This window comes from Dermochelys coriacea, chromosome 14, assembly GCF_009764565.3.
Source record: "Dermochelys coriacea isolate rDerCor1 chromosome 14, rDerCor1.pri.v4, whole genome shotgun sequence".
Lineage (NCBI taxonomy): Eukaryota > Metazoa > Chordata > Testudines > Dermochelyidae > Dermochelys > Dermochelys coriacea.
In genome coordinates, this window is record NC_050081.1 from 27,321,621 (window position 1) to 27,346,351 (window position 24,731).

The 24,731-nt window shown below is 42.9% G+C and overlaps 1 protein-coding gene across 1 annotated transcript in view; it reads left to right on the forward strand.

Moving 5' to 3' along the window:
- The window catches only part of LOC119843092 (germ cell-specific gene 1-like protein), a 77,222-nt gene extending 56,263 nt beyond the window's left edge, over positions 1-20,959 (forward strand). Inside the window, exons 4-5 of the mRNA XM_038371987.2 lie at positions 6,963-7,074; positions 20,659-20,959. Of these exons, the coding sequence (XP_038227915.2) occupies positions 6,963-7,074; positions 20,659-20,959 (413 nt within the window). The remainder of the gene's footprint in view (positions 1-6,962; positions 7,075-20,658) is intronic.
- Positions 20,960-24,731: the final 3,772 nt, after the last annotated feature.

The window sequence follows — 24,731 nt, forward strand, 5'->3', positions numbered from 1 at the left end:
CCCCCTTTCCAGCTGGCACTCCAATCTTCTTTGTAAAAAAGAAGGATGAATCCCTGTGGTCCTGTGTGGACTACAAGGCATTAAACAAGATCATCTTTCGCTACTAGTATCCCCTCACCCAATTAATGAACTCTTTGAGAGGCTTCACTCTGCCAGGGTTGTCATGAAATTTGACCTTCACGAAACATATAAATTGATATGGATCCAGAAGGGAGATGAGTGGAAAACAGCCTTCCATACTCAGCATGAACATTGAGTACCTAGTTCCACCATTTGGCCTTTGCAATGCCTTGGAAACCTTTCAACATCTTGTTAATGGTATCTTCCAGGGCATGCTAGATCATTTTGTTGTCATCTGCCTGGACAATATTTTCAATTTTTCTGAAAACTAAACCATTCATGAACATCATGTATGCAGTGTTCTAGAGAGGCTCTGTCAACACCATCTTTATGCAAAGCCAGAAAAGTGTGAGTTTGATCAGGATACCATTGTATTCCTCAGATATATTATCTCACCTAGAGGATTGACTACGGACCCACCCAAAGTCGCTGTGATATCTGACTGGGCTGCACCCAAGGATGTCCACAGGGTATTGCAATTGCAAGTGTTTGCCATTTCTACAGGTGATTTATTAAGAGGGTTTCTAGCTTAGTTGCCCCATGACAGCCCTTCTGTACAAGGAAACTCTGTCTGGTCCACGGAGGAGCAAGCTGCCTTCGATTGACTAGATTCACCACAGCATCCTTCCTGATCCATCCAGATCCCACAAAACCACTTACAGGAGAGGCTGACATGTCCAACTTTGCACTAGGGGCGGTATTGTCCCAGCTGCTGGGCACTTGGTTTTCTATTTCTGTAAGCTAATGCAGGTGGAGAAATAATACGATATATGAGACAATGAAATACTAGCCATCAAAATATCATTTGAATAACAGAGTCATCTACTGGAGGGGGCTAGGTACCCCGTCAAGGTTCTGATAGATCTCAAATACCTGAATATCTCTTGACAGCAAGACATTTTAATCAATTTCAGAGCTGCTGGTCCCTCTTCTTTGCTCGTTTCGATTTTGTGGTCATCTATTGCCTGGGACCCAGAAATGAAAGGCCAATGCTCTGTCCCAAAATAATGAGTACTGTGAACCTGGCAGGAGAAATCCCTCCACAATTCTCAAGGTGTCCAACTTTATTTTGGAGACAGTAGAGAACAACCTGATGTCTTCCATCTGTTTCCTGCTACCCACTGACTTCTTTGCCACTTGAACCTACCAGACCAAGGATGACACCAGTACCCAACCTATTGCCGAGTTCAGGCTACAGGATGACATTCTCTATTACAAGGATTGTATCTATGTCCCTGAGGGACAGTTCTGGCTTTAGGTTCTCACACTCTGCCATGATACACTACTCACTGACCACTGGTTATTTCAAGACTTGGAAATTGGTCTTAAAGACTTTACGGTGGCCATGCCCATGTACCTTTGTCAAACAGTACACAGAATCCTGTGATCTCTGCGCCTGCACCAAATGCCCACATTTGAGGTAGCTTGGTCTTCTCCAGTCCCTGCCCACTCCACCTCAACCATAGTCCACCATATCCATGGACTTTATCATGGACGCACACAGTGATTTTAATGGTGGCTGACCAAAATGGCACACTTTGTCAGTGCCCCGCCATTCCTACCACTCGTCAGACCTCCCATCTTTTCTTGGGGAATGTTTTTCATTACCATGGACTGTCAACTGACAACATGTCAGTCTGAGGCTTTCAGTTCATCTCCTGTTTCTATTGGGGGTTTCTAAGACTTCTGGGCATAGAATCTCTCCTCTTGTCTGCTTATCACCCACACACTAATGCCCAGAATGGATTAACCAGGCCCATGAGCAATATCTTTGCTGCTTCATGAGCTACGAGCAAGACAACTGGGTTTCCATGCTTCCCCATGCAGAATTTGCATATAATAATGCCATCTGTGCCTCCACCTGTCAAAGCCTTTTTTTCTCCAACCACAGGTTTCATACTCAATTTCACCCAGACATCGCTGCAGGATCTCCAGTACCTGCTGTCGCAGACATGACGACCACCTCCACCATGTAAATCTAGAACTTATGGAACATCTAGCATCTGCCAACAAGCATACAAGCATCAAACCAATCAGAGCTGCCAACCCATGGCTCTGATTCCTGGCTCTGACTCTGTCTTCATCTTGGCTCTGGCATTCAGACTCTGACTTTGGTTGTGACCTGCAGCTTTGATCCCAGCTCTGATTCTGCTTTGACCTTTGGCTTTGGCATTTGGATTCTGACCACTAGGCATGACTCCTTCTCTGACCTCTAAGCCTGACCACCTACAACTCAATCTGCTGAAAGATATTCTGGTGGAGTGGTAGCTGCACCATAGTTATTGATATTCTGGTTGAGCCCTATCAGCAGTTATATCAAAGAACAATGCAAATTACCAAAATGTCTTATTACATTTATTTATGATCAGCAATTCTCAATTCTTTAGTACCTAACACATATATCACACTTCCAAGGGTGCAGTTCTCTTAAAGGCACTTTGAAGAGTGTAGTTACTTCTCTTTAACTAGATTGGCCCAAAAGGGACAAGTTTAGAATATTTAAAGCAATTGCTTAAAACAATTCTTTTCAATCTCTTTTAGGCCAATGTGCTTGGACTTATAAAGAAGTTAAAATCTAAAATATGGTTACTTGAGGGCTCACTAGAGAGTGTAGACTCAGCAAGATCACTTACAATTATTTATATTAAAGAATAGTCAAGGAAATACAATCTTTGAAAAGAAATCTCACCACTTCTTTTTATCCTGTTAACCCTGGGATGGGGGAAGAGTCCTTTCCACATGGCTGGACCAGGCATCGGTCACACTTAGGATTCTGAAGTTCCTTGCATTGGGTTCAGTTCACTCTATTGAGTCATAGTTTCAGGGTTTGCTGGTATTCAGTGAATGGCACAGATACATTTATTTAATCCTTTCTTATCAGAGGCTTTTTAAGTTTGATCAGTTTCAAGAGTTGTATTTCATTATTTGTCTCTATTATGAATTGGGATCCCCCATTTTAAGCAATTTCTCTTCATAGCCCAAAGTTATACTCTGGTTTATATCTTTTAACATTTCTCCTTCCTCGTGCCAGACAATTCCTATTACTTATAGAGTGCAATAATTATTTACAATGAAAACCAACAAAATCTGGAGGACATGCACCATACATCCTTTGATTATACATAAAAATTTCACATTCTTTCGGACTTGCAATAGAATAAGAGATATCTTCCACATACAGAAGGATATTAATATATCTCAAGGCAAATAAACCTGCAGATTCTAATTTAGGATGAAAACATGTAGCTTGGAGGTTTTTTGGAGTTTTTTTTAGCTAGGCTGGAAGGGAGAAAGAGGTTTATACAGATGCAAATTATGACTGAGTCTTGCCTAGGTGATTAACAATATTCTCATTTAAGTTTCAATAGTCTGGGTTGCTTGGCTGATCTGTGGGACCTTAGACACAGTGTCTGACATGATGTGAAACATGTTCTTATTGTCTTCATACGGGACCAGAAGGAATTATTACTTATTAATCATCCAAGTCATATCTGTCCCATATATCTCTTACAAGTGGTGTATCCGTAGTGTACAGTATTCTGGTGGAGCAGTAGCTGTGCCATGGTTCAGGGTATTTTTGGAAATCAGTCAGGAGTAAGGCAGTAAGTGAAAAGTTGCCAATATTCAACATTTAATGAATGCATCATTTATATAAAATACATTGATATATACAAATTTAAAAATATAACTTGACAAGTGATTGCTCAAAGATCTGAGAATAAAGTAAATATTTGAAATGGAAAGGGGGCAGAGTTGATAACCAAGCAAGAGCATATTCCATATATACAACTAACTTTTTAAGAACTTTAAGGTAGCAAAGCAGAAGCCAGTGAGGGCCATTTTCTAAAAAGGTATGAGGTACTGACAGGCCCATACCACCTTGTAGCCAGTAGCCCTGCTGTTAAGGCACTCACCTGCAATGTGGGGGACCAGGCTTCAAGTCACTGCTCTTACTGGTTTGGAGCAGAGACTTGTATCTACATCACTAGACTGTCAGGGGAGCAATCTGACTGCCAGGCTGTAGACATTCTGGGATTGGGCTTTCTAAATCTTTCCTGTTGGAGCTGTTCCTCTGTGAACAAACAATTATTCAGTAGATCAGGGACTTGCACTTAGATCTCCCACATCCCACTACTGGGCTATAAAATCAATCTGCTGCTCACCCCATGACTATTGAAGTGTTTACACAATGTGGAATATCTCCTACAGGTGAGGTCAGAAACTCACCCCATAATAGCCCATACATATGTAGGTGGAGATCTGGGTTCAAATCTGGAAGAACAGGAACCTGAACTTAGATTTTCTACACACCAGCTGAGTACCCTAACCACAAGGCCAGGACACACACTTGTCTTTTGTGACAGCTATCAGGACCTAGGTGTACTCGGAGACCATCTATGGGCTCATGCTCTACTGGTGAGATAATTGAAAACCTAATTTGAGAATCCCACTTCAGGGCCTTAACGCCCCACGCTTCACCTTAAGTGAGGGCTCCCAGAAGCTCATTAGCCATGGGCCTAATCACCTACTGTTATTATTGCCCTGGTCAGGGTGAAATTTGCCCCCGTGCAGTGGGCCTGACCACATCCCTTTCATGGTTGTTTACCAGATACGGACTGGAACTCCTTTCAAAAGTCCAATGTCATCAGTCCTCCATTGAGTTCTTCCACCTTTCTCACAAGTCCTATCAAATGGCAAGTTGCTCTAAGTTTTGCTGTCTCTCCAGCTCAGAATGCTTTGCTCTCTATAGCTGTGGCTAGAGTTAAAGCTCTCTTCAATTGTACCTGCTGGGCAAGGTTTTTACCTGTTAACACAAGAACAAGTCTGTTTCTGATATTTTAAGTTTTTCATTCCCAAAATTACAATTTTCAGTCAAGGTAAGCAGAGCTTTTATAAAGCATTCAACATTTTCTCCTGGATCTTGAATTCTCTGGTGGAAGCAGAGAATAAACACATTTCTCTAAGGTATAAAATATGCATCAACCATAGCCAGAACACTTTCATAGTCATCTTTGTCTTCAGTAAAATCAAAGGTTTAAAGATACACTCTTCTTGTTTCCCCATAGCATAAATTAAAGAAGATACCTGTATATCTCCAGTTTCTTTGCGGAGCTTGTTTTCAGTTCAAAATCTTACAAAAGACTGCCCTCAGTCCATCCATTGTGAAGGTTTGTCAAAGCTCAAGTTCTCTGGGGCATTGAGGCCTGGCATGTTGATAAGATCCTTCAACCTTTGTTGCTTTGTTTCTTCTGTCTACAACCTTTGTAGGTGTTCTCCTTGCTTCTGTTCTCTCCCGACTCTAGTTTACTTCTGACACTATGTCATGCTCCTGTATGAGATATGGAATGGCTACAGAGCTTGTTTCTGAGCAAGACAAATACCACATATGTTCATCGTAAGAGCCTTCAGTGAACTGCCTGGTACAGCTGAGTTTAGCTTAAATAAGATATTTTACACAGAGTACCATGTAGTGGCTGAACAGTATACTACAGTTTAGCATTCTATTACACTCTGGTTTACACTTTCAAAATAAGAGTTAAGTGGGGCTGAGGTTGGATATTGACTTTGTGCTCACACCATCCCTTGCAGAATGACCTGAAATGTTAACGATCATCTTATTCGTCACCATCACCTTCCCCCTCATCATCGGTGGCCATCATTCTGGCACCTCGCAAGGGCTACATCTCTCTCTCTCTCTCTCACACACACACACACACACACACTCTTTACTGTCCATAGGCTGGGATGCAACCTTTATAAAATGACAGGTTTCAGAGTAGCAGCCGTGTTAGTCTGTATTCGCAAAAAGAAAAGGAGTACTTGTGACACCTTAGAGACTAACAAATTTATTAGAGCATAAGCTTCACGATGAAGTGAGCTGTAGCTCACGAAAGCTTATGCTCTAATAAATTTGTTAGTCTCTAAGGTGCCACAAGTACTCCTTTCCTTTATAAAATGTTATGCTGATGCCACTATATTTGGTGCATATTCAGTAGGTTTTCCCCCCTTTTCCTTATTTGTATTTCCTCCCCTTACTAACATTGGAGTGTCCTTCTCCTATAGGTTAGTATATCAATTATCTCAACTTATTATCATATACATTATTGCAGTGCCATGGCCCTCTTGTGGTTAGGTATCTGCAGATGTAGCTCATGTACCTGTTATTGTTATGTACACCAATTCATTGCCTCGACACTCTTGTGGTTGGACTCGTTCCTGTGGTCTGAAATTCCCCTTAAACATTCTAATTTCAGCTCCCCAATACTTGGGGTTTTCCACTGGGCCATTTATCTGTGCCAAATTTCATAGGCCTCATGCCTTATGCTAAAACTGCTGAAGCTAATGTCTTACAGGATACAGGCCTATAGGTTCCTTGCATTACAGCTGAATATATGAAGGCAAGCTAGTCCTATGAGCTACACTACTCTTGATGAATTGCATATAAGGTTTTCAAAACAATTTAAAGGAGTAAGGCACTCCACTGCCACTGAAATTCAGTATGTTTTGTACACTTTAACTCCCTTAAATACCTTTAAATATCCCATTCACATTCCCCAGTGTACAGTGAAGGTTTGCACTGTGCTGTAGAAGTGACCGTAACAACTCAGTCCCTGATAGAAGGGGCTTCCCACGTATGAGTTGCTAGTTTGTGGAGCAGCACAAACAGTGTGGTGGGTGTTCCATTCTCTTTACAATGTAAAGTATTTGTTCAGCTACTTTTAGATCTTTAAATACTTCACAAAACATTCTCCATATTCAGGAATAATCTCTAATAAAGGGCCAGAAACAGTTTTTGCATGTGTTTATTTTTTAAAATATCTTACAAAGTTATATTTTTCTAGGTCTTTTTGGCATGGTCGCACACATGATGTACACTACTGTATTTCAAATGACCGTCAACCTTGGTCCAGAAGACTGGAGACCACAGATGTGGGATTATGGCTGGTCCTATTGGTAATTTTTGCATTAAAATATCTGTTTCATTAACATTTAAATTGCTCTCTCTGCCATCCTTGTCCTCAAGTAACAACTAATGGCTCTGATTTGAGCTTTCCATTGAGGGTGTAATACAACAACCAACTTCTTTATTTGAAATTTCTGTAGTCTTGTCTAATGGTATAAGGTCCCATAGTTCCAAGACAGCTAGTATCAGCACTACCCAGGGCATGCAGGTGCCATGGCTCCCACTCCATCACCCACACCCTATCCAACCCCCCTTGCTCCCTGTCCCCTGACTGCCCCCTGGAACCCACTACCTCTTACCCAACACCCCCCCTTCCCGCCCCCTTACCATCAGGAGCTCGCAGCCCCACCGCCCAGCCGGAGCCAGCCACACGGCTGCGCTGCCTGGCAGGAGCGGTGGGCCAGAGTGCTGGCGGCACGGCGAGCTGAGGCTGCGGGGGGACAGGAGGGGAGGAACCTGGGGCTAGCCTCCACGTCTGGGAGCTCAAGGGCCGGGCAGGACAGTCCTGCTAGCCAGATCTGGCCTACGGGCCATAGTTTGCCCACCTCTGCTATAGAGTCATTCTCATTCTCTGTAGCCCAATGGATATTCATTAAAATGGGAACAGCTGCCACAGGAGAGACTGAGACCTACCTCAGAATAGTATGTTGCCCACTAGTTAAGATGCTCTGTTGGGATGAGGGATGTGAGTTCAACTCCCTGTTTCGGAATGGGGATTCAAACCTAGTTCACCCACATTCTAGGCAAGTGCATAAACCACTGGACTGCAGGTTATAAAGACATATCTGCATTTCTGGCCTGGAAAAAGTTTTTCTCAGCTGTTACTAATTCGGTCAAATTTGTGAATACTTTTGGGTCAACTGAAACTGCTGTAGTAAACCCAGGACAAACAGCTACAAAAGGGAGGTAGTAATTAGTCCCAGGGGATTAAAAGGCCCCTCCTATCCACTGAGGAGAGAGAACCAGGGGCAACAAGGTTCAGCTGGAAAAGGGGTTGCTAGGGAACCAATTAGGTTCAGCTTACTCCAACTACTGGGTACCTTTTTAAACCCTCCCCTGGGTGGTAGGAGGGGGAGAGTGAGGGGAGCAGGGAAGCTGCTAAGAGGCTGTTTGCAGCAAGACACCAAACCTTCCCAGTAGGAAGGCTGCACTCGCTCCTCAGAAGAGAAGGAAAACAAGCACAAGGGACTGACTGAGGAGAGGAGTAGCAGGACCCTTTGCCACCTATAAAGATTTGCTTTGCCACAAATCACAGTCTCCAAGGCTGAAAAGGACTGAGCCTACTGAGGCAAACAAGGTATTTTGCCACACTGCATTTTGGGTAAATCAACTATTTAATAATCATAGATTCCAAAGCCAGAAGGGACCATTGTGGTCATCTAGCTTGTCCTTTTGCATAACACAGGCCAGAGAACTGCCCCCAAATAATTCCTAAAGAAGTTCTTTTAGAAAAACATCATTTTTGATTTTAAAATTGTTAGTGATGAAGAAGCCACCAGACCCTTCATAAATTGTTCCTGTGTTTAGCTACCCTCACTGTTAAAAAATGTATGCCTTATCTCCAGTCAGAATTTGTCTCACTTCAGCTTCTATTCCTTGGAAAATGTTATACATTTCTCTGCTAGACTGAAGAGCCCATTATTAAACATTTGTTCCCCATGTAGGAACTTATTGACTGTCATCAAGCACCCCTTAACCTTCTTTTTTTAAGTTAAATAGGCTCAAAGAGCTCAATCTATCACTGTAAGGCATGTTTTTTAGTCCAGTAATCATTCTCTTCTTTGAACCCTGTCCAATTTATCAACATCCTTCTTGAATTGTGGGCATCAGAATTGGACACAGTATGCCAGCAGCACCAAATACGGGGGTAAAATAACCTTGCTGCTCCTCCTTGAGATTCCATAGTTATGCATCCCAAAATTGCATCAGCTGTTTTCATCATAGCATTGCACTGGGAGCTCATGTTCAGCTGATTATCCACCATGACCTCCGAATCTTTTTTTGAGCCACAGCTTCCCAAGATAGACTCCCCCATCCTGTAAGTATGGCCTAAAGTCTTTGTTCTCAGACCTATACATTTACATTGAGCCATATTAAAATTGTTTGCTAGTTTATCAAGCAATCCAGATTGCTCTGTATAGTGACCTGTCTTCTTCATTATTTACCACTCCTCCAATTTTTGTGACATCTGTAAACTTTATCAATGATGATTTGTTTTCTTCCAGATCACTGATAAAAATGTTAAATAGAGTAGGGCCAAGTACCAATCCAGTGGGACTCCACTGGAAACAGACCTGCTCACTGATGACTCCTCATTACAATTACATCTTGTGATCCATCAGTGAGCTTGGTTTTAATCCATTTAATGTGTGCCATGTTAATTTTATGTCATTCTAGTTTTAGTCAAGATGTTGTTTGGTACCAAGTCAAATGCCTTACAACAGTCTAAGTATATTACTTTTATCAACCAAACTTGTAATCTCATCAAAAAAAGATAGATCCTGTCAAACCAACAGAATATCTTCCATAAACCCAAATTGATTGGCATTAATTACATTACCCACATTTAGTTCTTTATTAATTGAGTCCCGTATGAGACACTCCATTATTTTACCAGGGATTGATGACAGGCTATAATTTCCCCATTTATCCTTTTTAAATATTGCCACAACATTCACTTTCTTCCAATCTTCTGTTAAGTCCCAAGCAGACTGCAAAGCGCTACAAAAGGATCTCACAAAACTCAGTGACTGTGCAACAAAATGACAGATGAAATTCAATGTTGATAAATGCAAAGTGTGGCAAATGGCCGATGCTATTGGGATGGGTCCTGTGCTTTTTCTTGGTGTGGTGGGTCAGGGTGCCACCCCTTACCCCTATTCTTAGGCATTGTAAGCTCCGTTAGTGCTCTGGTGGGAGAGAGAGGGAAACGGGGAAGGGACCCAGGTCCACTCTCTTACTCTGGGTCGCAGCCCCTTCAGCTTTGTGGGCTGCTTACCCTCTCTCCCCTTTGGTAGGGTTTTCCTCTGTGCCTGGGGAGTCCCTCTGTTCTGCTTGGGCAGGGGTTCCCTTCCCCTGGCACTCTGTTCCTCTGGCTAACAGCAGTACTCCTCCAAACTCTGGTCAGCTCTCCTTCCCTCTCTCTGTCTGATGGAAGAAGACAGAGTCTTCACACTGAGTTTGTCATCAACAAGTCAGAGACAATTTATTCATGCAATTGCAGGGAAGACAGCAATTGGATAGAGTGTCTGTCCTTAGGCAAATCTTCAAAGTACAAACAATATAAAACATTATTTATACCCTTTTGTTACATATAGCTATGTCCTGTTTATACATTTTTCTTCCCATTATTTTAGTCAACATTGCATTCCATTCTTATCTTAAAGCAAGGCCCCTTGTAGTTTTCCCATTCGCCTCATACAAACCCCGCTTCTACAAATCTCACGTTATTAGGGTTAAGGTTGGCCTGTTTCTTGTTCTGTCTCTTAACCAAACTAAAATAACTGCACAAAAATCCTCTTTTCCCTTTCACACTTCCACAATCTATTTAACCTGTAGTAACATTTCCCTAGTCCACAGGGAATAAGATCATCCTAGGGCTTAGGCCTGCCTACTTCCCAGCTAACTTCCCAGCACCCAATAAGACAACTCTCTTTAGCTGCTCTCTGGCCCTGCTGTATCACAAAAGTAATGCACATTGGAAAACATAATCCCAACTATATGTATAAAATGATGGGGTCTAAATTAGCTAGTACCACTCAAGAAAGAGATCTTAGAGTCACTATGGATAGTTCTCTGAAAACATCCACTCAATATGCAGTGGCAGTCAAAAAAGCTAACATAATGTTGGGCATCATTAAGAAAGAGATAGATAATAAGGCAGAAACTATCATATTGCCTCTATATAAATACATGGTATGCGCACATCTTGAATACTGCGTGCAGATTTGGTTGCCCCATCTCAAAAAAGATATATTGGAATTGGAAAAGGGCAACAAAAATTGTTAGGGCTATGGAGTGTCTGCCATATGAGGAGTGATAAATAAGACTGGAACTTTTCAGCTTGGAAAAGAGACAACTAAGGGGGGATATGATAGAGGTCTATAAAATCATGACTGGTATGTAGAAAGTAAATAAGGAACTGTTATTTACTCCTTCACATAACATATGAACTAGGCGTCACCAAATGAAATTAATGGGCAGCAGATTTAAAATAAACAAAAGAAAGTATTTTTTTCACACAACACACAGTCAACCTGTGGAACTCCTTGCCAGAGGATGTTATGAAGGCCAAGACTATAACAGCATTCAAAAAAGAACTAGATAAGTTCATGGAGAATAGGTCCTTCAATGGCAATTAGCCAGGATGGGCAGGGATGGTGTCCCTAGCCTCTGTTTGCCAGAAGCTGGGAATGGATGACAGGGGATAGATCACTTGATTATCTGTTCTGTTTGTTCCCTCTGGGGTACCTGGAATTGGCCACTGTTGGAAGACAGGATACTGAGCTAGATGGACCTTTGGTCTGACCCATTATGGCTGTTCTTATGTTCTTAACTTCCCTCCAAGATTTTGTTAGTGTTGCAGTTCTTGGACCTCCAGTGTTAGCTGCATTAGCAAAAGGACAGCATGCTGATTTAGCAGACATTGATGTTGTTAATAAAGACCACAGAATGGGTGGTGGGTATAAGAGGCCAGGGGAGGCTAAGCATCTGCAAACAGGATGTGGTGCACGTCCCTTTGGAGGCTCACCAGCCCGCAGCCAAAATGGTGCCCAAGCCATGACCTTGCCCACACTCCGCCCCAAGGCCCCACTCGTCCTCTTCCCCCCGTGGCCCTGCCCGTGCTGCTCCTCTTCCCATCCCCCCTCCATCTCTTACCCAGAGACCCCCCACCTGCTGTTTGTGCCTCTCCACCCCCTCCCCCTCTGAGTGATGCCTCGGGGGAAGAGGAGGAGAGGCTTGGGCAGGGGTGTGTCAGGGAGGGGGGCTGTGTGGTACTGGAGCCCGCGATGAAGTGGGGGTGGAATGTGGGCAGGGCCTCGGGAGGAGGAGGCCAAGCGGGAGTGGGTCTTGGGGAGGAGCAGGGGTGGGGCCATGGTCCAGGTGCCAGTGGCCCCCACACACACACACTTATAAGGAGCTTCCAGCGCTTGTGCCCAGCCACCTGAAATGCAGGAGTCACACACCACCCATGGACCACAGGCTTGGTTTGGTGGTGAAACCGTTCAGCCAGGTTTATTATCAGAAAAGCACAGTACTAGTGCCCTGTCCAATGGGTCGCAGGGACACTAAATCATGTATGCCTGTGACACGGTGAAAGCTCAGGCAGCATAACAGGATATCATCCCCTCCACTGAAACAAACATGCCCCTCCTATGACTTCTTCTTTTACACATTGATAGAAACAAGTTACGTATTACGCTCTAGATGGTGTTAGTTACCAGCCTTATATCTTGTATCAAACAAAACATCCTCATCTATTACCCTGTCATTCCATCCTTATCTTACAAGGAGTCAGTGTGTTCCTCTACACTCTCTTGAGAATTTGTTCACTCATTTACTTTTGAACTCTGGGTGTTTCTGTACCATCCTCTTAGGCCAGGAATGTGCGTACTTGGTATTAGCTAACACCTGGTGCATTGCTATTCTGCCAAGGCCAGGCCTACTCTGGTTCACAGCCTTTGGTTCACACTGTTAGTTATGCCTAAGGCTCTAGCAAGGCCTACACATGACTCATTGTAAATCAGTATTAAAAGTCCAATAAGCTCCTCAGCTAGCTCTTTTAACAGTTTCAATGAAAGTTATCTGCACCTGCTGATTTTAAAATGTCTGCCTCTTATAGCTTCTGCTTAACATCCTCCAGAGACACTAGTGGAATGGAAAGAGTGTTATCATGTGATATAGCTACATCATCTGTTTTCCCCCCCAAATACAGAACAGAAATATTAATTGAATATCTCTGCCATTTCTGCATTATTATTGATAATTCTACCATTTCCATCTAGTAATGGACCAATATCATTGTCAGGATTCTTTTTGTTCCTAATATATTGAACAAATGCCTTCTTATTGTCCTTAACTCTGCTGGCAATAGATTTTTTTTGTCTGTTTGCATCCCTTATCAATTTTCTACAATTCCTAGCTCCTGATTTATATTTTATATTCATTGCTATCTACTTTTCCTTTCTTCCATTTGTTTTATATATTTATAATACACACACACACTTTTTTTTTTTTTATTGCTGCCTTCACTTCCCCTCCAAATCAGGTTTGTTTTTTTAATCAGCATGGCATTTTTCCTCAGTTGTGGGTTTGTGGCTTTTTTGATATCTAGTCAGGAGTTCTTAATGATTCCCAATGATCATTCACATTTTTCTGATTAAATTAGTCCTCCTAGCTGTTTTGGCTCATAATAGTTTTTAGCTTTATGAAATTGGCTCTATTAAAGCATCAAGTGTGTATATATATTACTGGGCTGGATTTTATTCTGCTTGTACATTATAAATCTGATCAAGTCATGATCACTTGTACCTAGACTACCATTAATTTTAAGTGATCCGTTTCTCTTTATATGTTAAAACAAGATCTAATAAAAAATTCCTCCATGCTGGCTGCAATGCTCTTTGAGTTAGGAAATTGTCATTTACATTGTCTGAAAATGTGCTCTCAACCCTTCTCACAGCTGCAACTGAAGTCAATGGGAGCTGTGCTTTGAAAGCATAAAGTGCTATATACTCTATACTATACTCTGAAATATCAGGTCTCAGGTGTCTCAGATTTGGGGACCCAAAATTAGTGGATACCTTTGACTTTATTTCTCTGTGCCTGAGCTCTCCATGTGTAAGACAGGGATAACAATGCCATTTCACCTCTCAGGGGTGTTGGGAAAATAATTTCATTAATATAGTTGAAGCTCTCAGATACTGTAGTGATGAGCATCATTGAAAAGCCCATGAACAAATTAGAATTGTGTATTCAGAGTGGGGTATGGTTAGTGTGCAGTAAATAATCCCGGGGCCCACAAGTTGAACAATGAGGATGAAACAAAATATTGAGTAGCTGCAGTCTATCCTGTGCACTGAATTCATAGATTTTAAAACCAGGAGGACCATTAGATCATTTTGTCTGACCTTCTGTATATCACAGACTATTCAATTCCACACAATTACCCATCTACGGAGCCCAGTCATTTGTGTTTCACTACAGCATATCTTCCGGAAAGGCATCCAGTCTTGATTTGAAGACATCAAGATATGGAAAATCTACCACTTCCCTTGATAGTGTGATCCATTTGGTAATCACACTCACTTTTTTAAAACTCTGACTTATTTCCAGTTTGAATTTGTCTGCCTTCAGCTTCCTGCCATTGATTCTTGTTTGTCTTTCTCTGCTAAATTACAAAGCCCTCTAGTACCTGGTATTTTCTCCCCATGAAGGTACTTAGAGCTAGATCTGCATAGGGACTTAGGTGCCTATCAGTCACTTTAGCCACTTAAGTCCAACATTTAGGTGTCACTGAGTCCTTCAAAACTTAGCTGCCACCTAACCCTATAAGTGACTAAGTTCCACCAGCAGGCATGAGCAAAACCAAATCCTGATGCCCCAAAGCTGCTTAGCACCTTTGCTTACACCTAAATCTTAGCTAGTGGGATGCTCAAGCTATACAGTCCCCTGTCTGTCTCATGTTCAGGGCCTATCCAGCAGGCATTTTCAGAGCACTCTTACCAAACTGGGCCTCACACAAAGAACAGCTAGGTGATGACGTTTGGGGATTGTGTGTGTGTTTGTGTGTGTGTGTGCCCAATAACCCAGTGGATAGGGAACTCCAGTGGGAGACATGTTCTGAAGTTGGGTCTCTCACATCCCAGGTGACTACCCTAATCTCTGGGCTGTTGGCTATAATGGGATGGAAATCTCTTGCTCACTCATTCTCTCGTCTTTCCCCCTCCACAGCCCCAACCAAGGGTTCACGGCTGTGAATCCCAAGCAGATAGTGATGCCTCTCTCCAGCGCACAATTAGGTGCCTAGCTACCTTTGAAGGGTGGGGCTTAGGACACACCCCTCACAGTGGAATTTCCTATTGGCTAGAATAGGTGGCTCCCTGCTCAGTGTGCTAGCTTTTGTGGCTTCCATTTTTAGGCACCTAACTCTCTTCATGTGTAGGGAGCCTGGCAGCAGGTATAAGAGGCTTGGGGAGACGAAATCTTTCCAAACAGGGCAAGAAATGCCTGCCACCTTTCGATTGTCGCTGCTGGAAGCTCCTCAGAAGTGGGGGTGGGGGGCAATGGTGCCTGGACAGTGACCCTGCCCCTACTCTGCCCCAGAGCTCCGCTCCCGCTAGGTCTCTTTCCCTGAGTCCCAGCTTGCTCCTCTCCACCCCCTCTCCCCCCTGCTGCTTACCCTTAAGGCAGGAGGGGGCAGAAAGGAGTGATTGGCGGGGGGCTTGGGGGATGGGGCGGAGAGGCGCGAACGGTGGGTGGGAGGGTCCTGGGAGAGGGGGTGGATAGGAGAAGACAAGGGAGCCTCTGTAGAGAGGGCAAAAAGGAGCAGATGGGGGGCTCGGGGAAGGGGGCAGAGAGGAGAGAGTGGAAGGTGGGAGTCCTTGAGGAGGAGGTAGAGAGGAACAAGCAGTGGGCAGGGGGAAGGGGCAGAGAGGATTGAGCAGCAGGCAGGGAGTCCTTGGGGAGAAGCGGTGGAGTGGGGTCATAGCTTCAGGGAAAGAGGCCAAGTGGTGGCAAGGCTTCAGGGCAGAGTGGGGGTGAAGCACGGGCAGGGTCTTGGGTGGGTGCAGGCTGAGAAGTGGATGGGCCTCAGGGTGGAGCAGGGAGTGGATTCACAGTCCAGGCACCGGTGGCCCCTCCCACTTGTAGGGAGCTTCTGATGCTTGCAAATGCAAGCCTCCCCAAATGCAAGAGTCATGCATCTCCTAAGTTGGGCATCAAACATGGGGCTGAGGATTGCACTGGATGGAAGGATGCCTACATGGTAGATGGTACAACACTCAGCATTGCAGTGCCTAAGTTCCTTTGTGGATCTAGCCCTTATACAGTGTACTTGTCACCTCTCGATCTTCTTTTTGATAAGCTGAACAGACCAAGCTCTTTAAGTCTTTCATTGTAAAGTATTTTCCCCATCCCTGGAATATTTTTTGTGGTACGCTTCTGCACCCTTGTGGATTTCCTTGGTCAGTTTTATGAGGCAGGAGTGGAGAAGGCAAGTAAATGGCAGAAACACGCCACTTAGCCCCATTCCGTCAGTGCAGCTGAGCTGCTTTATAGCCCTCAACTACTCATTGTAAGCAGGGTCTGAATGAGCTCTCTCCTGCCATCTATGGCAGGAGGAAAAGATGGGGGGAAAGGATGTCAGGAGCAGACTGTATTTGCTTAGACATCCCTACTCTGCCTAGGGAATCAGCTGAGAGATATGCTGCCAAAGTGATCAGTGTTGGCTGTTTGGTAAAGATTTGAATGCTGAGACAATGAAATATTGTTATTTTTATTGTATGAGTAAAGGGCAGCCAAACTGGGCTTAGCATGCCCCATTGAGGGGGTCACCCTAAATTTGACCTCACTTGTTAAGCAGGGACTACTGATGCCAAATCCTGGTGAAAGTTAGAGAAGAGGGGTACAGGTATCCTTGCCTTGTGGTCCAGTCCTGCTTGGGGGGGGTGGTGGTCTCTAGAGCTATTTGATCCTTTTCTGTCTAGTGTTTAAAAATAAAGCTGACTAGACTCAACAGAGAATCTTGGTGGGTGGGGGGGGGTGTTGTTAATGATTACTTGAGCTGCACGTACTGATAAGCTGCTCTAAAGGAGCTGAACCTTAGGTCAGTTGTGGATATAGTGTTGCAGTGAAAAGACAATGTAGAACAGTTAGCTGCAGAGGAGTTCCCTGCTACCCAATGAAATCAGCAGAAAGTTGAAATCAGTAAGAATTGGGCTAAGTAGTGAAGCATCAGGATACAGCATTGCAGAAAGAGGTAGCAAGGAGGGTAGAATGACAGTGGCAGAAACTGCAGCAACGTTGATGAGCAAAGGTGGAGGTGTTACTCAACTATATTCTCCCCTTGGGGCCGGTAGGCAAACCCACCCAAACACACTCCTGGCCTCTGGGGACATTGCTGACCTTGGACAACAAATCATGAATGGCATGCAGTGGAAGAAAAAGGGGAATGGCATGTTAGAGACACATCCATCTGTTGGACTTTCGCATCACAAGGTGGAAAACAGAGTCAAAGAATTCTGCCCAATAGTGGGGCAGGGGTTTCATTTATTGGTTGTAATACTTTCAAGTAATTGTTGTAGTGTTTTATCAAATTAATGCTTTGTTTAGTTCTTCAATAAAAGGTTTATTTTGTTATATACCGACTCAGGATATGTCTACACTGCAATTAAAAACTCGTGGCTGGATGGGCCAGCTGACTTGGGCTCAGGCTCAAGGGCTGTTTAATTGTGGTGTAGACATTTGGATTTGGAATGGTGTCCAGGCGCTAAGATCCTGTGAGGTGGGAGGATCCCAGAGCTTGGGCTGCAGCCCAAGCCTGAACATTTACACTGCAATTAAACAGCCCCTTAGCCTGAGCCCAAGTCAGTTGGCCTATCTAGCCACAGGTTTCTAATTGCAGTGTAGCCATACCCTCAGTAAGTGGGGAAGTGCTGCCTCTAAGGGGTGCCCAAGGGTGGTGGTCAGTTTTTCTAGATTACTGGGTGAGGACTGAAGTCAGTTCTGTTTTCTATTGTTAATAGGAACCCCTATATTTTAAACCAGGCCCTTGTTGTTGTCGACTCTACTTGGCAGAAGGGTTACAGTTTTGTGGGCTTGTCTAGGTCCTGGGTCAGTGCCCCTTGCAAGCACATTTTGAGTAAACCATTAATTTGGGAAAACAATTTTGTTATATTTTTGAGAAACAACACTTTCTATAATGACTGTATACATGTTAGAGGAGTGGAGCAAGGGGATGAATATTGACCCTAAGACCTGCCTTCTAATAGAGAAGTAGTAGTAGTAGTAAAAAATGGGTGGCAAAAAGGAGCTGGACCAAAACAACTGTCCAAAAGAGGCAGTGGGCCCCATGGGGCTAACCCACCCCTATTCAGCATGGCTCAGTCTGAGACTGAAGACACTACCATGGTGTATCCGAGAATGGAGAACAGATTCTGGTGTCTATCTACTGAACTTCTTTTGGCTTTAAACCCCACAGCAGAAGCATTTAGGCCTGTTGATAGCACACTCATTTCATCAATGCGACCAGCCTATCACAATGAGTCTGCCCTCCACTATTGGAGCAAGAGATGCAGAGGCCTATTTCAGTGTCTGAGGAACCATCAATGGAACTGTTACCATCCCTTGCCAAGGAGAAGTCTTCACTGACCCTGCAATCCCTATTCTCAATAGTAGTGATAGGGTTATCAGGCCAGTAAACAGGTTAACTTATGAGCACCTGGGGAGGTTAGAGAAGAACTGATACATGTAGCTCACAGGTTTGAATCAGCAACAGTAGGCTTCTTAAGACCCTATAGGGAGAATTCATGGACCTGGTATAATATGGAGTGTGATTTGTCAGGATGAAAAATTATTGGCTGGGAGGAGAATGTAATCAGGATCTGAATGAACTCTCCCCTACTGTCTAGTGAAGAACTGGGAGAAAAAACCTTAGGAGCAGATTATACTTGCATAGACCCTGCCTAGGTGATAACCAAACAAATCTGCTTGCCTAAGTGGTCAATTTTGGTTATTTCATGTAAAGAGTCACATTAGTATGAAATGTTGTTATCCTTATTGTATGAGTAAAGGCAGCAGAACTGTATTTAGTATCCTTCGATTGAAAGTGGACCTCACTCACTAAGCAGAGGGTAGTGATGCCAAATCCAAGTGAAAGTCAGGAGTGGAGGTAACGTTTTTTACCTGATGGTGTGGTACTGTTTAAAGTGTCTTAAAAGTTATTTGATCCTCTTCCTATGATGTTTTGATGTTATCCACCCTAGTAAGGGGTTCTTTCACTCCATGCCCTCTAACTTTGGGTGCTTCTGTGGTGTATAGCTTTGATTGAGACCTCTGACACCAGGAGCCAGCTCACAGTATAATGGTCTCACCCTAGCTTCCACCAGCCCAGTTACTCCTTACAGAGTGTCCATAACAATACTTCTGGTCCCAATTCTCCCCAAAACCATCTCCCCTGCAGTGTCCAGATCCTCTTACTGGACACTCACAGAGGTAACCACAAATTCACTGAATCCAAAGAGCCAGTATAGATAACAGCTTGGTAGCTCAGCTGGGGTTATATACTCCACAAAATGATTTGTAGTAAAAATTAAGAATAAGTTTATTAACAAAGAATGTTGTGACAGGGTGCACCTGGACCTTTGTGGCCCCCTACTGGAGGCCCTGCAATCCCACTGCACTCTGCCCCAGAAGGAGTAATAAAGGTGAGTCCTCTAGGCCTACCTGGAAAGGCTACACAGAAACAGCCAATCAGAAGCCACTATGCTCAAATAAAAGGCGCTGCAAGGTTGAGCAGCTCAGTCTCTGGCTAGGATTAGAGGGGTGCTCTGTTCTGGCCCAGGGTATTTGGTGTGCTGCATTTACTGGACCTGAGAGAGAGAGAGAGAGGACCTAAGAACTGTAACCCTGGGGTGATGGTAAAGAGACAAGGTGAAAAGAATCCCAGGGAAGAAACAGCAGCAACTAATTAAAGGAGGCAGCATGTGGCTGCTGTGTGTAGGATTCCTGATTTGGGACCTGGAGTGGTGTGCAGGCTTGGATTTCCCCACTGGCCACTGGGAAAGTGGCACAAGCAATGAGAAGGGGACATGGCTTGTTTAGAAGCCTGATCTAAGGGTGGGATTTAAAGGGCCCAGAGATAGATCTGAATATCCTGGTGGGGGCTAACAGTTTGTGGAACTTTTATAACCCCTGGAAGGGATTTACTTTTTGACTGTGTGACTTGGCTGGAGGGCTGAGCCACTGAAGACCTACCTAGGGAGGTTAGCAACCTACTGGGAGCACCAGGAGGAGGAAAAGGCCTGCAGTACCAAATGGAGCAGCAGGTGGTGCTCAGGAGGGGAGTGCCCCCCATTACAAACACAGATTTCCGTGATTTCAAGCAAGAGTGAGAGAGCTATGAAAGCGTTACAAACAAAATGAAAATAATGTGGTTTCTAGGGTTTAAAACTTAATTCTAGCAAAATATAGCTTTGTGTAACATAGTTTCTTACTCATATTGAGTTATCAGCATGCTCCAGCTTGTTTCAGTAGGAGGGACCCTTCTTTCATAGATACTCACTTATGCCAAGAATCATTTTGTTCTAAAACACAAAAATACGCTGTTTAATGTTCATACAGTTGAAGGCAAACATTAAACTTAAGTACTCAGTTAACTCTGCTTCATCTTGAGCTGTTTAGCTCTACAGTAGCTGTTAAAACCTTCCACTAGGAGTCTGTTCCCCCATTTAATCCATAATTTATAGCAATAAATGGATTTAGCTTGATCACTTTTGCTACAATATATTTAGGAGATATAGTAATATGTGGATGCAAAACTGTTGTCACTTTCTAACAAGCCTTTTTGTTGACAGCCTTGCATGGGGTTCCTTCGCTTGCTGTATGGCTGCCTCTGTCACCACCATTAACCGATATACAAAAACTATTTTGGAATTCAAGCACAAACGAAAAAAGCTGGAGAGAAGTTTAAAGAATAAATGCAAGTTTCCAGATCCTGGAGTTCCAGAGAAAGCTTGGAATATGTATGTTAGCTCTTTTCATAACACTACAGAGGACTTGGTGCATCAATTAAAGGACATACATAATCCAGCCAGCATTTCAATGTTTGTAGATTTAAACAATATCCCTGAGCCACACTGTGAAGAATATTGTTAAATATGTTCTACATTATTTATTAATTAAAAATGTATCTGTCTAGCATTATTTATTTTTCGTTAAGAGAAATGCTTTTATTAATGCTTCAAGCAAGACATAGTGTTTGTGGAACTGATCCAGATAGAGTGGTTCACAAAAGGCAATAAGTCATATTCTCCATTGTCCTGCATCTTGTACAGTCATATACACATGTGCAAAGTGGGTGTGAACACCACTACATCAGAATAGCACAGGCTTACACCCACTTTACTAGTAGAGATGACAACACCAGGACCATGGCAACAAAGAATCTGGCCCACAACTTGGTCCATAGCTAGAATAGGTTATTTGTCATTAAAGATGCAACCTCCCAGCCAAATTCAGCACATTTCAGGCTACACTGATTAGTTTCACCATGTGACAGAGGTCCCAGGGAGCCACACTGAGGTAACTCGATTAGGATAAACTGTAAGGAATGGGGCAGACAATCCCCAAAGCTAGTGGATATTCCAATACTTAGATTTATCAAGGCAGCACAAAACAGCTTCTATAATACCTAACTGGTTACCCAGAAGCCAACAACACAATTTCCTTAAAGTAACCCAGCCTTAGGCCTCTACCCAGACATCCAAGTCAAATATGATGAGGGTTACTAAAAATCTTATTCATCATATAAGAAAGTCTACCAACTCCAAAGGAACAGACACATTACATCCCAGGTTAATGAATGTTCCAGATCTTACCCAAATACACGTTTACAGACAATTCTTATTAACTAAACTAAAATTTATTAAAAAAATAAAAGAGAGAGAGTATTGGTAAAAGATCAGTATACATACAGACATGAGTACAGTTCTGAGATCAGATTCATAGTGGAGATGGTAAGCTTTGCAGTTGCAAAGTGTTCTTTCAGAATTGGTCTATAGGTTATAGTCCAATGTTCATGTTCAGGGTGATCCAGATAGGACTGGAGATCTCAGTCTTACGACTTAAGCTTCCCCTGCATGAAGCATCAAGCAAAACTGAGATAAAAAGGATCAGGTCCCAAGAGTTTTTTATAGTTTTCTAGCAGCCCCTTGACCATACAGTCCTTAGGCGAACAACAGGCAATCAGCCAGACTCTGAGGTAGACCTGTTTCCTAAGCATCACTGGTAATTAGCTACATGGATTAACAAGGCAATTTATCCATTAGGCAGCTATCACAAACTTTAAAGAAACATATAGACAATGACATTATTTCACCCAAGATTCATCTAAATGTTAATATTCTCTTTTGATCTCTGAATCAATAGCTATAGTAATAGACAGGAACTGTCTGTTTACATGACTAACATCTAACAAGATATAAGTAAACAAATACAATTAGTATTACCTCTAATTCTCTACAAATACAGGTTTGCATTTCAAAGTTCTAGCCTATACAACATGGAATGGCCCTAATTACCATTTACATACTTTTTTAACTTGTCTCTAAAGATTGAATTTGGGTCATTTATCCTGCAGGTTGCTTAACCCTTTCTGGCCATGTGTCACCCACCATAAGGATGGTGGTGGAACTTGATGCCTGTAGACAAGCTGGAAGTGATAGGGTGTTATTGTGCAAGCTGAATGAGAAACCCGTGCTGTGAGTGCTGGTGTTTTTGTGCCAAATGACCCCACTATTACTATGCTGATGTGCATCTTTATTGGGAGTCATAGTTTACTGAAGACTACATGATACAGTGTCTGTGATGGTATTCAAGGCACAGAGGTCTGTGCAAAGTTCTGGTGCCCCCTTCATCTTGAAGAATTGGAAGGAGCAGTGGAAAGGATTAAAATCTTGGAAAGATTTTCTTATGAGGAGAGACTGTTTAGTATATAGAAGAGACTAACAAGAGGAGATGTGTCAGAAATATACAGAGTAGAGAATAGTCTAAATATGGTAAATCAGGTGCCTTTATTTGCTTGCTTGCAGAAGGGGATATCCAATGATATTGAAAGGCAAAACATTGAAAACTGGTCAAAATAAATATGCTTTTACTTAACACATAATTAACATGTGGATATTTCTGTCATAAGATATCACTGAGGTGAAGATCTTTAGTAAGAGTTTTAAAAAATTAGACGTCCCTATGTATAACGATTACACCCACAATAACATTTGGTAGGGAAAAGTAAGAGTGAGATGAACCCTCATATTTCAGTAAATAAGCCAGCTGCTAACTGAGAAGGGTTATGAAGGAATATCCTCTTTGGGATGGTTATTTCATAACTGTCTGCTACAGAAGTTTCTTGTACCTGTCTCTGAACCTGATGGTGCTGGTCACATCAAGACAGGAAACTGGACCAGATGGACCTGGGCTAATCTGCTCTACCAATCCCTGTATACAGATTGAACAGTCCTGTGGATTCTTACATGTTTTTAAAATGGCAGATTTGGAAAGATGAAACTTTTTTTTATTTAGTGAGCAATTATGTGAATGAGAGGCTTTGGGAGCAGGAAAGACATCAGTCATACTCACCATAATTAAGTGTTGTGCCTGAGAAATTTCTCTCCTGTATCCAGATCTAACCATTCAGCTCCCATTGCATAAATTACATCTCCTGTGCTAGTCTTTTGAACCTATTAAAGCACAGGCTGTAATACTAGTTCATAAACTCTGTTAGAAGGGATGATTGTGAAATCTCTACATAGGAAGAAATCCTCAATAGCACTGAGTGAACTTTTTCATTTATTCAGGCAGCAAACCGCTTCAAGAAAATATTTAAAAAGAACAGCACCCCATGGGGCCTCTGGCAGCTGCATCACTATGTCTTTCTTCAGTTTCCCAGGGCAGTAGCATGGATCTCAGCATCCTTTTCATTGCCTTTTACTATTCTCAAGTAACTTGGATGTCTCTTTCTGTTATTGATGGTGTTCTCCTTTTTCTCCTGACTGACACTGGGCAATTCCTGTACAGCCTGATTCACATGGAGACTGTTGTATTAATGTAGATGAAATAAATGGTCCCAAAGAGTCAAAGGTATTAACACCTTCCAAATCAGGGACATGATCTGGTTGGTCTGATCAGGTCCCACTCCTACACTAGTTCTCCTCCGGTGAGCAGAGCTGGGTGGACCATCTCATCTTTTGTGCTGGTGCCATGCAGTACAGATGATTTCAGGATCAGGTGACAAGAGAAAGGAAGATAATAGGGAACAGAAAAAGACACAAAAGGGAGGGGAAGACAGAGTAGGATCTCACGTGTATGAAGTTGGGATCCTCACTGCTGCAGCAATGATGGTCAAGAATGCCCGCTGGAGTACAAGGTAAAAATCCAACTGCCGCAGCCACAGTGGAGGTAGGTTCCTTCCTTTCCCACCTCTTGCCTCATTTTAAGGGCCTCCAAAATCGTGATGAGTGGAATGGTCCATCCTTTCATTATTTTGCCCACCAATTAGGCCTAATTTCCAAAGCACCACTTTTGATCCATTGATTTCTGGTCCCCTACTCCTCTTGTTCATCAGTCATAATCTTAACACTGTCCTTGAATGTTATCATAGACCCTCTCTGTTTAAATTCAGTCATTCTGTCTCCTTCTTGCATCTTTTCTTAAACAATCGTGTAACCGGTCATTGTGACAATTCACGAACCTTCACCCGTTTTCCACCAATTACATTCACAGTTAAAGTTACCTTGGGGAAGATAAAGGAGTGGTTCATTCAGAACTCAATTAATAAAGAATTAAAGGAGGGCTTGATATCTTTTTTGATGAGATGACAAATTTGGCTGATAAAGGTAATAGTGTTGATGTCATAAACTTAGACTTCTCT